The sequence below is a fragment of the Lutra lutra genome, chromosome 3, assembly GCF_902655055.1.
Source record: "Lutra lutra chromosome 3, mLutLut1.2, whole genome shotgun sequence".
Taxonomy (NCBI): domain Eukaryota; kingdom Metazoa; phylum Chordata; class Mammalia; order Carnivora; family Mustelidae; genus Lutra; species Lutra lutra.
In genome coordinates, this window is record NC_062280.1 from 125476862 (window position 1) to 125491796 (window position 14935).

A 14935-nucleotide genomic window follows, 5' to 3' on the forward strand; every position below is an offset into this window, starting at 1 on the left:
CCAGGCGCCCCAACTGTATTATTCTTTTTAACGGATAGCTAGGTTATTTATAGTCTTACTACAAATAATGGCACTAAGCTGTTGTATCTTTTTTTTTTTTTTAAAGATTTTATTTATTTGTCAGAGAGAGAGGGAGAGAGAGCAAGCAAAGGCAGACAGAATGGCAGGCAGAGGCAGAGGGAGAAGCAGGCTCCCGCTGAGCAAGGTGCCCGATGCGGGACTCGATCCCAGGACGCTGGAATCATGACCTGAGCCGAAGGCAGCTGCTTAACCAACTGAGCCACCCAGGTGTCCCTAAGCTGTTGTATCTTAATGCATTATGTACATTTATACATAAACTCACGCAAAATATATGTACACATATTAAGCATATAGAATCTTAAGTAATTTGGTAATTTCGTTCAAACTTGGTACATTAAGAAAAAATTATGGACAGCTACCATATGATCTCACTTATATGTGAAATGTAAAAAAATCCCTGAGCTCATAGATTCAGGGAACTGATTGGTAGTTTCTGGAGGTGGGGAGTGGAGGGATGTGAGAAATGGATGAAGATGGTCAAAAGGTACAAACTTCCAGTTATAAGATAAGTAAATCTTGAGTATGTAATGTATAGCAAGGTGGCTATAGTTAACAATACTGTATTGTGTATATGGCAGTTGCTAAGAGAATAGATCTTGAAAGTTCTTAACATAAGAAAAAAATGGTAACTGTGTAGTGACTGATGTTAAATAAACTTAATGTGGTAATCATTTTGTGGTATATGCGTAAATCCAATCATTATGTTGTACACCTAAAACTAATACAATATTCCATGCCAATTATAGCTCGATAAAAAAATCTGTATTTTATACATTATTAGCTGAAATAAGATATTTGAACTAGTCATCAATATCAAATCTACCCCAGCAAGATTTTTTTCCCAGTGGCTCAGATATCTAGAGATAGTTTTGTAAATCACATCTTTTGCAACTTAATAGATTAGTATTTGTTAATACTTTCTGGGAAATTTCATTTGTATATTTAATAAAAGACTAGTGTTATTATTTAATAGTCTTTCAATGTTTATCTGCATTTTTGTTTTTTTAAGATTTTATTTATTTATTTGACAGATAGAGATCACAAGTAGGTAGAGAGACAGAGAGAGAGAGAGAGAGAGAGAGGGAGGAAAGCAGGCTCCCCACTGAGCAGAGAGCCCAGTCTGGGGCTCGATCCCAGGATCCTGGGATCATGACCTGAGCCGAAGGCAGAGGCTTTAACCCACTGAACCACCCAGGCGCCCCTGGTTTGATATGGTTACCTTAGGGTGCTTTCATAGATTAGGTAGAGCATGAAAGAGCTGGAAAAACGGGAAAGAACTTTATATATTATTAGATATAACTTTATTATTTTGCTTATCTTTTCCTAAACTTATTCTGTTTAATATTGCTTTTCCTGAATCTGACCGTATACTTGATTGAAAGGATGAGAACAGAGGTGAAGAAAAACAACATAGAATTGGGCCTCTTAAATTTCATAAGTGACCTTTTATGGCTCATAGACTTTATAGAAATGTTAGCTGTCTCTGTAGAAGAGTCTTGACGATGATGGGACAGGGAATTTTCTTTCAACTCCCAAGGCTTGGAAAAGTGATAAAGGCACTTTTTAAAGTAAAAATTTTAGAAGAGTCTTCTGATATATATTATAAAAAGATTTAATGTAAACAAAATAATGTATTTGAAAAACTTAGATTTTTGGCAGACTTTCAACTTAGTATAATTAGGTCTAAAAGTGGTGATTCATTCATTTTATTTAATTATTTGATTAACACACATTTACTGAGTACTTGCTCTATGTCAGCCACAGTTTTAGATTCTTGGGATACCTTAGTAACCGATAATGATAGATTCCTTCCTTTGTGAACCTTCCATTTTAGTGAGTAGGATAGGCAGTATTTGTAAACAGAATCCCCAAAATTTTATATGTTATAAATTTATATATTATAAAATTTGTTAAAAGATTTTAATTGCTATTAAAAAAAAAACAACTCTGCTCCTAACTTCTCATTAAACTATGGGTTTGGATGATCTTACACTGATATTTTGGCACAAGGAGTAAGCTGGTTTTAGAAATACATTAATAAATTCTGATTTACTCAACTGAGAAAGCAAGAAGAATGGAATGCTCAAAACATTTATTTATTGGCAGATTGAGATTGCATAGAGAAACCAATCATCTTGGCACAGATTCTAAATGAGAACTGTCTTGCTGTAAGACATGTTTCAGTAAGTAATCAAAGGGGCAGTACTAATATTAAATAGCTTCATGTGAGAACCCAGTTTATTTAGTTGTTTATTGTCAAGTTTGTAGCCAGTGTACCGTGGAAGTTCTGTGGTATTGTAGTGCTCCTCAGAGCCCACTGTTATCAGAGTCTTGCTGTTCTACATACAGTTCGTCTTTGATTCTGGAAACTAAGTAATGTATATCTTAAATTTTCAGTTCAAAACAGTGAACTATGTATATTCCACTGTGAAACACTAGGATCTCAGCTGAGCTCTTATTAAGCCACTGTGATCTATGTAAAATTGCTGTTTCAGGATCCCCCCCCCCCCCCCATCTTCTCAGAGGCCTTGGTGTGTCTATCTTGGTGCAGAGGTGTGGTAACTTTCGTAAGGGCCAGTTTGCCAGATAGAATTTACAGTTTTTAAAACAATGTTAACTTGCCCCTGGAGGTATATTTTATGCAGATGACTACTCAATAAGTATGATATGGTATATGTATACTCTGGGCACTGATTAGAAAGCTTAATTACCAAGTTTTGTTTTGGTTTTTTTTAAAGATTTTATTTATTTGACAGACAGAGATCACAAGTAGGCAGAGAGACAGGCAGAGAGAGAGGAGGAAGCAGGCTCCCCACCGAGCAGAGAGCCAGATGCGGGGCTCGACCCCAAGACCCCGAGATCATGACCCGAGCCAAAGGCAGAGGCTCAACCCTCTGAGCCACCCAGGTGCCCCAAATTACCAAGTTTTTATTGAGCACTTTGGTGCCAGATACCGTACTGTATCAGCGAACGCAAAAATGCGTGGTTCTGGCCATTTACGAATGGGCAGTCTAGTAAAGGATTTTGAAATGTATAAATTTGGGCATAAGTATGTACAGTGACAGTATAGGTATAAAGTTGTATACAAACAGACTCTATTCAGGGATATTTTGGAAGGTCTCATGAAGAGGGAATATTTGAACTATTTTTTGAAAGATATATGAAGCATACCTGGTAGGAAAGAAGGGCATCCTAGGCAGATGACAGGGACACAGATTTTGAGAGACAGTTGTGTGCATGCTTGTGTTCTGTTCTGTAGTCTCCTGATGTGGAGAAGAGGCTTTATTATGGAGAGTGGAACCAGATGATAGATTGTGTGGCCACATTGTGAAGGCCCTTGTAGGCTGTGCTCAGTGAAGTGACTAAGATCTATGTCTTAAAGAGATAACCATAGGAGTTTTTGGCTTCCAAGGATGGAGATAGGGAAACAGTTTGGAGTAGCCTTGTGGCAGTGGGAGAGAGAAATGCCAAGGACTTGATTTAGGGCAATCGGACACATTTGAGAGAGATTTGGTGAAGCACCTACTTCAGAGGGTAGATGGGAGAGAGAAAGGAGTTAAGGATAAATTTAGAGTTTTTAGCTTAAAAGTACTTGTAACACATTGTACTTGAAGATTTAATAATAGGTCGTTGTAAAGGTGAGTCTGTAGGAAGGGCTGAGAGGAATGTAGTGTAGTGATTTTTGTAGCCTTTGAAGTAAGTTTGTTCTGGTTTCAAATTTTGTCTCTGGCACTGCCACCAAAATAGGCAATAATGATATATATTTTAAGGGACTGATGAGATTGTATATATAAGCAATACATGGCAGCTGGTATTATTGTCTATCTGTCTATATGTAATTTGTCTATCAGAACCAGAAATGAATGTTTCAAAGCAAAAAGATGAGCGTTCAGGAGGGGAAGATTGGTCTAGGTAAATGGCTAAAAAGGGAAGTTCTTAAACAACATTCTTAGCCCTTAATTATCTCAGTTGAGTTGTGGTTTAATACTATGTTTTCTACTTCTATTGAGAATTAATATAAAAAAATGTTCCTAGAAATTTTTCTTTTATCTGTATTGAAGATGCATGATGATCAGTACTCCAGATATAAAAATCCTTATAAAAATTTCTCTAAAGAATTTAGTACTAGGAAGTATTTTTGCTCAAGGAATTTGTCTTGGTTATTTTACTAGGTGAGTATTTTTAACTTACATTTTTCCTTTTTATCTTGGCTGCTTAGAAACTTCTGAGCTTAATGTTCAATTGAGATACTTTTTTTAAAGCTTACGTTTATTGGTTTAATAATCCCCCATTTAATCTTTTATTTTTATTATATGTGTGTATTGGGGGAGGGTGATTAAACAACAAATTTATTGTCTCACAGTTCTGGAGCCTAGAAGTCTGAGATGAGGGTGTTGGCTGGGTTGCCGCCTTCTAAGGGTTGTGAGAAATAATCTGTTCCATGCCTCTCACCAAGCTTCTGGTGGTTTGCCTGTTGTCTCTAGCATTCTTTGGCTTGTAGAAGCATCACCTTGATCTCTGTTTTCATCTTCACAAGACCTTCTTCCTGTGTGTGTGTCTGTGTCCAGATTTCCCCTTTTATAAAGTCATAAATTATATTGGTGTCAACTAACTATGATTTACATAAAAAATTTGAAAAGGAAAAAAGAAAAAGGAAACTGATAATGAAACCAGGAAAATAAAAAGTTGTACTGTAGGATTCACCTGAATGACCTCATCTTAACTAATTACATTTTCAATGATTCTGTACTAAAATAAGAACATTCTGAGATACTGAGATCAGGACATCAACATGAGTTTTGGGAGGATACATTCAACTTGTTGAGTGGGTAAAAAATGAGATAATGTACATAAAATTATATTTGATTTATGGTTGATGCTGTGTGCTACTAAGGTCTTTCTTCTCCTTAGTTATCATCAATGTTGGTTAATGATGCCTCAGAGTTAGGTAGAGAATCTGGAATGTGGAATGGTCTCTTTCAGGTTCTGCACAGAAACTTTATCACAAATACAATATTTGTAGCCATTAATGAGTTTTCTCATAGTTCCCTTGGACTTTTTTTTAGTTTCAGGAGCTTTTGAGGGAAGTCCAGTCCTTCACACAGACATGTACGTCTTGTCCAGCCACCTGCTTTGGATTCCAGTCTTTTCTTTCAGACAGTTCCTATGGGATGTCTGAAATATTCCAAGCTACCTTTTCATCATTTAAAAAACTACGTGAAAAACTTCCCCTAATGCATTCTATACAAAGAACATGTTAGCTTTTCATCAGAAAAAGCAAGATAACTTTTACAACTAAATTTGTAAATGGATCCAAATGATAACCACAAAAAAGAATCATTAGGCACATAGTATCATCTAGGCATGTCATTGTACTGAATTATTCTCCCAACAGCCCTGGAAAGTAGTTGTGATCATTTCTATTACAGAGGAGGAAACTGAGACTTGGATTAAATATGTTGTCAAAGTGGGGTGCATGGTTGGCTCAGTAGAGCATGTAACTCTTAATCTCGGGGTCTTGAGTTCAAGCCCCATGTTGGGCATGGAGCCTGCTTAAAAGTAAACAAACAAACAGTTGGAGGTCAGTGGTTGGCACCTGGCTGAAGCAGATCGTATGGGCAAATTGTATTTGCTCAGTCTGTACCAAAAGGTTGGTGCCCCTGGCTGCTGAGTGGGTGGAGGAGCCCCTGTTTCTTGGTCCTGCATCCACCTTAACCATCATCTAGCACTTCTGAGTCTTAATTTCGTAATTAGGAAAATTGGAGATGATGATACCATTTACATTGGTATTTTATGAAGCTTGGATGTGAAAGTCATAATATAGTGCATCTTTTATTAACTTTTAAAGATACCTATTTTTTAAAAGGGCTTAACTGTAAGTAAGTATTTATACAAATGTGCTACTGGATTAGATAATACCAAAAAAATAGAAGTAGTCCCAAATCTCAGTTAACAGATAAGTTAGATGGGTAGATGTTACAGAAACATGTAAGAATTTGAAGATTTAAATAATTGAAGGCTGCAATAAAAGTCAAAGGAAATGTGTATATGTGTATATATTTTTAGTCAGATGAGTGGTATAAATGATATGGTAAGGGGTAGAGGTTTTAACAGCTTGGAATAATTGGGCAGTGTATTCTAGAGACAGGAGAAGAGGAAAAAAATATTTATGATGACCTATGAGGCAGTTTGCATAGGTTGCTTCACTTGAGTCCCTACCACAACTCTGAGAGGCTGTTGCCTCCTTTTTCAGATGAAATGAACCTTAGAGGATTGTTTGCTCAAGGTCATACAGCTAGTGAGTGGCAAAAGTAGGAGTGGAACTCATTGTCTAATTCCAAGTATTTTTTTCTTTTCCATCATATATCTGGGTCTGAAGAACATAGAGCTAGGGGTGTGTGTGTGGGTGTATGTGTGTGTGTAGGAATTGATGGTACTCTATTTGTAAAGTGTAGACTTTGAAAATTTAGTGAGTGTATCATTTTAACTGGAGGAGGGAGTTCAGTAATGTTACGATTATTGTAAAGATATTATTATAGTAGATGTGTATATATATATATACATATATATATATTTGCTTTGATTACACTATAATATTTGGTCTTTTGGAAATATCTTTGTATTCATTTTTTTTCACTGATGGATACCCACTTGTTTCAAGCCTATTTATTGAATACTTCCTTATTTCTCCACTGATATTATAAAATAGCCTTTTAGGAATACAATTTACATGCTCTGTTCACCCTTTGTAAGTGTGCAGCTCAGTTTTTAGTAGATTGTATTATAGAGTTGTGCAACTGTCAGGATTCTTACACTGTTTCATTGTTTTTCATAATTTTTCATTGAGGTTTGCAAAGTAGATGGTATGAGTTTCATTTTACAAGTGATGTTACGGTCTACATTTTATAAGTATTTTGCCCGAGACTTTATGGCTAGTAAGTGGCAAAACTGAAAGTCAAACCTAGTACCTTGGGAAATGATAGAGATTGAGAACAGATCGTTGAGGGCTTTTTTTTTTTTTTAAAGATTTTATTTATTTATTTGACAGAAAGAGATCACAAGTAGGCAGAGAGGCAGGCAGAGAGAGAGGAGGAAGCAGGCTCCCTGCTGAGCAGAGAGCCCGACGCGGGGCTCGATCCCAGGACCCTGAGATCATGACCTGAGCCGAAGGCAGAGACTTTAACCCACTGAGCCACCCAGGAGCCCCCGTTGAGGGCTTTTTAATGTCAGACTGAGAAGTTTGGGTTTCATCACATAGGGTAAGTATTGCCAGCATCTTGGCTGTGATGTCCTCTTCAGCAGACAAAAACCACTCAGTATTTTCAGGGGTCACTTTTTGTGTTCTGTGGAACTGTAGACCCTGAAGCTCCTCCATGTAGAAAGGGTTCCTTAGTCAGATACATTTGGGAAGTACTCTGTCTCCTTTTTGAATTGTCACAGTTCACATTGTAGACATAGGCTCTGAGAAGTTGTGTAGTGAAGAAATGGATTTACTTTTAGTTTTTCGAGCTTTTTCCACTTGACTTCAGAATTCCCTTTGGGTAACATTAGTTTATTCTAATGTTTTTGGAAAGTTAAACCCATTTCATCAAGAGGAGACAAGACTGAAGATGATGAACATTTATTTAGTGAAGCTGTGAGATTGGTTTTTGTTTTTTTTTAAGTGGGTTATCGTCATATACATTCATATGTTAACAATGGCAGGGTAACTGCTGACAGATATAGAAGTTCTGATTCTCTAAGTACTGAGAGATCCTTTGGTTCAAAGTATGAATGCCTCATTATCATTTTAAAAGTGTAGACTTGAAATTTCATCTTTTGATTTCTAATCCCTCTCTGAAAAACTGGAAGGCAGTTTCATGCAACTGAGAGATTGCCATTACATCCCAGTTCTGTCACTTACTAGCTTTGTGGCATAGGGCAAGCTTTCTCATCTCTCTAAATCAGTTTGCTTAATTGCAAAGTAAGAGTAGTATCAACCTTGCCACAGTTGACAGTTGGACCGAGGTTCTTATCTACACAGTGGTTGTTGAATTGATTAGTATTCTGTACAGATACAAGTTATAATAATAGAGATGATCATATAGAGCTTTCCTAGAAATAGTAAGCTTTACTTATAGTGGATTGCGTACTATTATTCCATAGAGATGGTGTAAAGTTTATGTAAAGTGGATTGCAAAAATAAGGGGTTGAGATAGTGAAAAGTTCTTGATTGTCTAGTCTTGGTAATGAAAGTCTCTAATGTGTCTTATGCTTATGTAATTTAAACTTCAAAAGTACTCTACATGCCTTTTCTCTTTGTGCATCTCATAAGGTAGGTAGGACATGTGTCTATTCTTAGTAACTTAGAAAAACCCAGTATCTTCAGGATCTGATTTTCCTAACTACTCTTGGAAGTATCAAATCCCATTCTCTTCCTTCCAAAATAGGAAAAGTTAAGTGAAAGTATATGTGTGGAGTTTTTCCTCTCAGCTTTATTGAGATACTGACATATAACAAGGTATATGGCTTGATGGTGTGATACAAATACATACTGCAGAATGATTACCACATAGGTAGGTCAGCACCTCTGTCCCTTCATGTAATTACATTTTCTTGTGTGTGGTGATAACTTTAAAACTCTACTCTTCTAACAAGTTTCAAGTATATAATACAGTTTTTTAATATAGTCACCATGATGTACATTAGATCCCCAGAAATTACTCATCTTGGAGCTGGAAGTTGGACCAGCATTCCCCATTTCTTCTGCTTCTCAGTCCTTGGCAACCACTGCTCTATTTCTTTGAGTTTGGCTCTTTTATATTCCACATATAAATGAGAACATATACTGTTTGTCTTTCTCTTATTTCACTTAGCATAATGCCCTCAAGGTCCGTCCGTGATATCAAAAATGTCAGGATTTCCTTCTTTCTTATGGCTGAGTAATATTTCATTTTGTGTGTGTGTGTGTGTGTGTGTGTGTGTGTGTGTGTGTGTACACACAGAATACATACACAGAATTCTGTATACACAGAATACATACACATATACATATATGTATATACCACATTTTCTATATATATCACATTTTCATTAGCTGTTCATCTGTCAGTGGTCATCTGGGTTGTTTCCATGTCTTGGCTATTAGGAGTAATGCTGCAGTGAACATGGGGGTGTAGAAATTTCTTCAAGATTGTGATTCCATTTCTTTTTATTAATACAAAGTAGTACTCCTGTCTTATCTGCAGGGGATACAGTGGTCCTCTGATCTGTAGGGAATACAGTCCAGTACCCCCAGTGGATGTTTGAAATTACAGATAGTATAAATCCTATGTATCCATGTTTTTTTTCCTATGTATACATATATACCTATGCTAAAGTTTAATTTATGATTTAGGCACAGTAAGAGATTAAGAACGATAATAAAATCCAACAATTATATCAATATATTGTAATAAAAGTTACATGAATGTGGTTTCTCTCTCTCTTTCAAAATATCTTATTATACTGTTACTCACCCTTCTTGTGATGATGTGAGTTGATAAAATGCCTACATGATCAAGTGAAGTAGGGTGAATAATGTAGGCATTGTGACATAGTATTAGCTTACCACTGGCCTTAAGATGCTATGTCAGAGGATTGTCTGCTTCCATATGTTTGACTGAGGTTGACCATAGGTAACTATGGAAAGTGAAACCTTGGAGAAGGCCAGGGGGCGGGGTGGGGGGACTAGTTTAACCAGAGGTAAGATTGCTGAATTATGTGTTCTGTTTTTAATTTTTGAGGGACCTCCATACTGTTTTCAGTAGTGGCTCCACCAATTTACAGTACCAATGACAGTGGTCAGGGATTCTCTTTTCTCCATGGCCTTATCAAAACTTATCTCTATCTTTTGATAATGGTCATTCTAACAGGTGTAAGGGGGTATTTCATTATGGTTTTAATTTGTATTTTCTTGATGATTGGTGATATCAGGCATCTTTTCATATGCCTGCTGGTCATCTGTGTGTCTTCTTTGGAAAAATGTGTATTCAGGTCCTTTGCTTATTTTTTAATTGGCTATTTTTGAAGGGCTGTTGAGTTATAGGAGTTCCTTATATATTTTGGATATTAATCCCTTATCAGAGGGATGGTTTGCAAATATTTTCGTTGTTTTATGAATTGCCTTTTTATTGTGCTGATTGTTTCTTTTGCTCTCTAGATACTTTTTTTTTTAAAGATTTTATTTATTTATTTGACAGAGATCACAAGTAGGCAGAGAGACAGGCAGAGAGAGAGGGAAGCAGGCTCCCTGCTGAGCAGAGAGCCCGATGCGGGACTCGATCCCAGGACCCTGAGATCATGACCTGAGCCGAAGGCAGTGGCTTAACCCACTGAGCCACGCAGGTGCCCCTCTAGATACTTTTCATTTGATACAGTCCTACAGGCTTATTTTTGCTTTTGTTGCTTGCACTTTTGGTGTCTCATTCAAAAAATTCTTGCCAAGACCAATGTCAAGTAGCTCTTCCCTATGTTTTTTTCCAGTTGTTTACAGTTTTGGGTGTTTATATGGAATGTTTAATTAATTTTTTAACCCTCATTACGGGCCACGTTTAACCCTCTTCCCTCCTCTCTCTCTTTTTTTTGTTAAGCTTTGTAAGTTGTTTCTTTGTTAGGGAGCATAAAAGTTGTGTCAAAGTTGTGTATTCCAAAGGAATGTAAACCAATTTTAATATAGCAAGAATCAGTCACTACCAGAAATTTGTTAATAAATTAGGTTAAACTCTGTTTCTAAATGATACAATATTATAAAGGATGGGATGTTTATAAGATTGCTTTATTGTCCTCTGACAGTTTAATATTCATTTGTTTTGCAAATACTTTGTTATGCTTAGGTGCTTATTTTAATTTTTTAATTTTTTTAAAGATTTTATTTATTTATTTGACAGATATCACAAGTAGGCAGAGAGGCAGGCAGAGAGAGAGGAGGAAGCAGGCTCCCTGCGGATCAGAGAGCCCGATGGGGGGCTCTATCCCAGGACCCTGAGATCATGACCTGAGCCGAAGGTAGAGGCTTTAACCCACTGAGCCACCCAGGCGCCCCTTAGGTGCTTATTTTTAGTCCAGTGGATCTTGCTTAAAACTTACTAAGGTGAGACGTTGAACATAGATACTTAAATTCTGGCATGTTCAATAATAGTTTTATTGTAGTACCTTTATAACATAGGAAATTGGATTTAGAATTTGAAAACATTGAAATAAAAATGCTGTATTTAAATAATTTGACTCTGAAATTGTACTGTTTTTGAAAACTATTTTATTTTATTAGGAAAAGGTAAATAGTAGATGCTGTAAGGGTTTTGGTGGAATATAGGAACTCAGCCCCTTATGGATTTCTCTGTCATCATCATTGTCATTGTTATAAAAATAGCTACATTATAGAAAAGTAATCTGAGAAAAGACTAATCTCTCCCAATCTCAACCCAATAATACAAGATTAAAATTTTGGTGTGTGTCTGTGTGTGTGTGTATATATATATGTATGTGTGTTCAGTCTTATAATTTGTGTGTGTATATATGTAAGCACACTAATTATACTGTAAATAAAAATACATTTCCTTTTTACTTCACATTGTAAACAGTTATGATACATACCATTATTTATTAACCTCATTTTCTAAACCTTTTATTATGGAAAATTTTAAACTTTGATAAAAGTAGAGAGGAGAATAGAATAATCCCTTATCACCCAGCTTCAATAAGGACCTGCATTTTGCCAGTTTTATTTTCTCTCTCCTCCCAGTTTTTGATTTGCTAGAGTATTAATAAATCCCAGACATTAATTATTATAATTTCTAAGTAATTTCATAGTACTCTTTCAAAGTGTGTTGGAATTTACTTAATTTTTTTGTTGTTGTTGGGCATTTCACATTGTGTCTATTTGTTATTAAAATAGTACTTTTTTTTTTAAAGATTTTATTTATTTATTTGACAGAGAGAGATCACAAGTAGGCAGAGAGGCAGGCAGAGAGAGAGAGAGAGAGAGAGAGAGAGAGAGAGGGAAGCAGGCTCCCTGCTGAGCAGAGAGCCCGATGCGGGACTCGATCCCAGGACCCTGAGATCATGACCTGAGCCGAAGGCAGCAGCTTAACCCACTGAGCCACCCAGGCGCCCCTAAAATAGTACTTTTAATACTTGTATATAAATGGACAAAGTGATGAACAACTTCACGTAAAAATCTTCAGTGTTTCTGATTATATTCTAACGCTACATCTGAAATTATAAACACTAATTTAAAAGATATGAACCATTAAAAATCTTTTTATAATTATAAAAGGAATACATTCTAATTGTGGACATTTTGTGTAATAAATCTTAAAAATAGAGACTAAAAATTACCTCAGGATTACAAGTAATCCCTAAAAATTAGTCTATTTGGGCCACTGTAATAAAATTCCACAGAGTCGATGTTTTATAAACAACAGAAATGTATTTCTCACTCTTCTGGAGGCTGGGAAGTCAGGGATCATAGCACTGCTAGATTTTGTGTGGGGGTTGGTGAGAACCTACTTCCTGGTTCATAAATGGGTACCTCATGCTCTCACATGGTTGAAGGGGCTAGGGATCTCTGTAGGTATCTTTTATAGGCATATTAATCTTATTCCTGAGGGCTCTACTCCCATGACCTAAGCACCTCCCAAAGGCCCTACTTTCTTTACCATTATCTTTGGGGGTTAGGATTTCAACGTAGGAATTCTGTGGTTATACAGAAGTTCAGATCATAGCACCCTATATTTAGCCATCAGCTTTTTGTTTAGTTTTTTTCTTATTTGGGGGTTGGAGTGGTTTCAGTGGTCATCAGAGGCTATGCCTAGAAGTGGACGACCTACTTGAAGCTTAGCTTATTTGTAAAGCATACAACTTTGTACTTAACTGGCAGCTTGGAAAATAGCATCATTCCATGTAGTTACTGGAAGGTAGCATCTACAACAGATTGTCCATTACTTTGTTGATATATCTTGGATTGTCCTACTAGTTATAATCATTCTGTATTCACCTATCCCCAAATCAACAGCTTATCTATATTCCTGAACTCTATCTCATTGCTACATCTGCAGAATTGTTTTTACTGAATTATGAGTTAATGTGAGACTGCTGGTCTGTTTCATAAGCTAGGTTAAGAGAAACAGCCCCGAGAAACTTCCGTCTTTTTCTCATATAAAGATTCACAGGAGAAATTGCAGTGTTTTATATTCTGCTGTCTTGCAAAGTTAAAGAAAATGATAAGAAAATGAAATGCAAGTTTGGTTTATTTCTTCATGTTATGCTTGGTGGTGCTTTGTGGCTAATGTAAAATAAATTACTCTATCTGTGGGAAAGAAATCCATCAACTTGAGCATTGATGAACATATTTTTAGAGCTGAGCAAGTTTTATTTGGTCCTGCCTTTTGTTATGAACAGATAAATAATAAATGTGACCGAGATTTAAGACTTCAGAGTTTATTTAGAGACACGGAAACTACATCAATATTTTGTGCTTTTAAAGAATTAAAATATTTGAATTTTCCTTATCTTTCAGTTCCTGGAATAGATGGAGGTGCTTTAACGGATTCAAGTCTCACAGATTCCTATTTCAGCACCAGCTTTATTGGAGTCAATGGATTTGGAAGCCCAGTGGAAACAAAGTATCCTTTGATGCAGGTATCCTTAGTATGAATTTATGTGGCACTAAACAGTGAAGTTTATTCCAGTGGTGGGGGATATCTACAGTCTTCATTTATTCCTAAATTTGTTGAGTAGGAGGTAAGGTTTTAGGAAGTGATAAGGTTAGGTGGGATAAGGTTGGATTCAGGGTGAGCTTTCAAGGGTGGAGATTGGGGTGGGATGACAGTGGAGTACGTAGATGATAGATGGAAAGAGACTAATTTCACTACTCTGTGTTTTGTGGGTATGGAGTGAAGCTCTTTCAGGATGAAGAGACTAGAGGCTATCGAGTATAAGAAAGAATGGAACATGTTTAGAGAACAGAGAATAGCCTGATTTTACAGAATCTATAAGGTATCTGAACAGTATTACCCATTGGGAGAGGATGTTAGAAAGCATTTGTTGACTTTATACATAGTCACTTCATATCTTCTGAGATGGATATTGAACTTTATATTTATTTTATAGACAAAGAGACTTAATAGTTATGTATATTGCCCAATCTAATAAGTTAAGGAAATGCAATTCAAAATTAGTGTGCAACATTGGTTTTAAATATCTAGCTAGTGAGTAAAATTTTTGTTTGATATGTCATAGAGAGTATTTGGAAATTTTTGCATGAATTATTGTAATCATGTAGCAACATTTGTAGGAAGATTAGAGTGTCAGTAATATGAGAAGTGGATTAGAAGGGAAGAAACGGAGAGAGTCTGAATTAGTTGAATATTCTTAATTCTGTATTTCTCAGTGATATTATATGTATCTATTTTGTTTTTCAGAGAATGACTAATAGTAGCAGCTCCCCAAGCCTTCTAAATGACAGTGCCAAGCCATATGCAGGCCATGGTAAGACTTGGTCCCTTTTTCTCTTTTCTATTTCTGACTCTAAAAATAATATGTTCATTGTAGAAATCTTAAAAATTATAAATGGGTGTAAGGAAGAAAATAAGAATGATGTTATTTTCACTCCAAATAACTATTATTTGGATTCCATATAATTCCAAATAATCGTTATGTCTGAGTGTGAAAATATATATAAATGTATACATACATTATATGTAATAATACTTAGCCAAGTATATACATGATAATACTTAAGATTGCATTAGGTATACTTTTAAATTATATCATGAGTGTTTCTTGATCATTATAAATTGAGTTCTATTGGTTATTTTCATAATTTACTAAACTA

The 14935-nt window shown here is 35.9% G+C and overlaps 1 protein-coding gene across 5 annotated transcripts in view; it reads left to right on the plus strand.

Annotated features, from left to right (window-relative positions):
• PAN3 (poly(A) specific ribonuclease subunit PAN3) overlaps nucleotides 1-14935 on the plus strand; it is a 127928-nt gene that overhangs the window by 8297 nt on the left and 104696 nt on the right. For all 5 annotated transcript variants that reach the window (XM_047723026.1, XM_047723028.1, XM_047723030.1 and 2 more), the window contains exons 2-3: nucleotides 13619-13740; nucleotides 14523-14589. In XM_047723026.1, the coding sequence (XP_047578982.1) occupies nucleotides 13619-13740; nucleotides 14523-14589 (189 nt within the window). The remainder of the gene's footprint in view (nucleotides 1-13618; nucleotides 13741-14522; nucleotides 14590-14935) is intronic.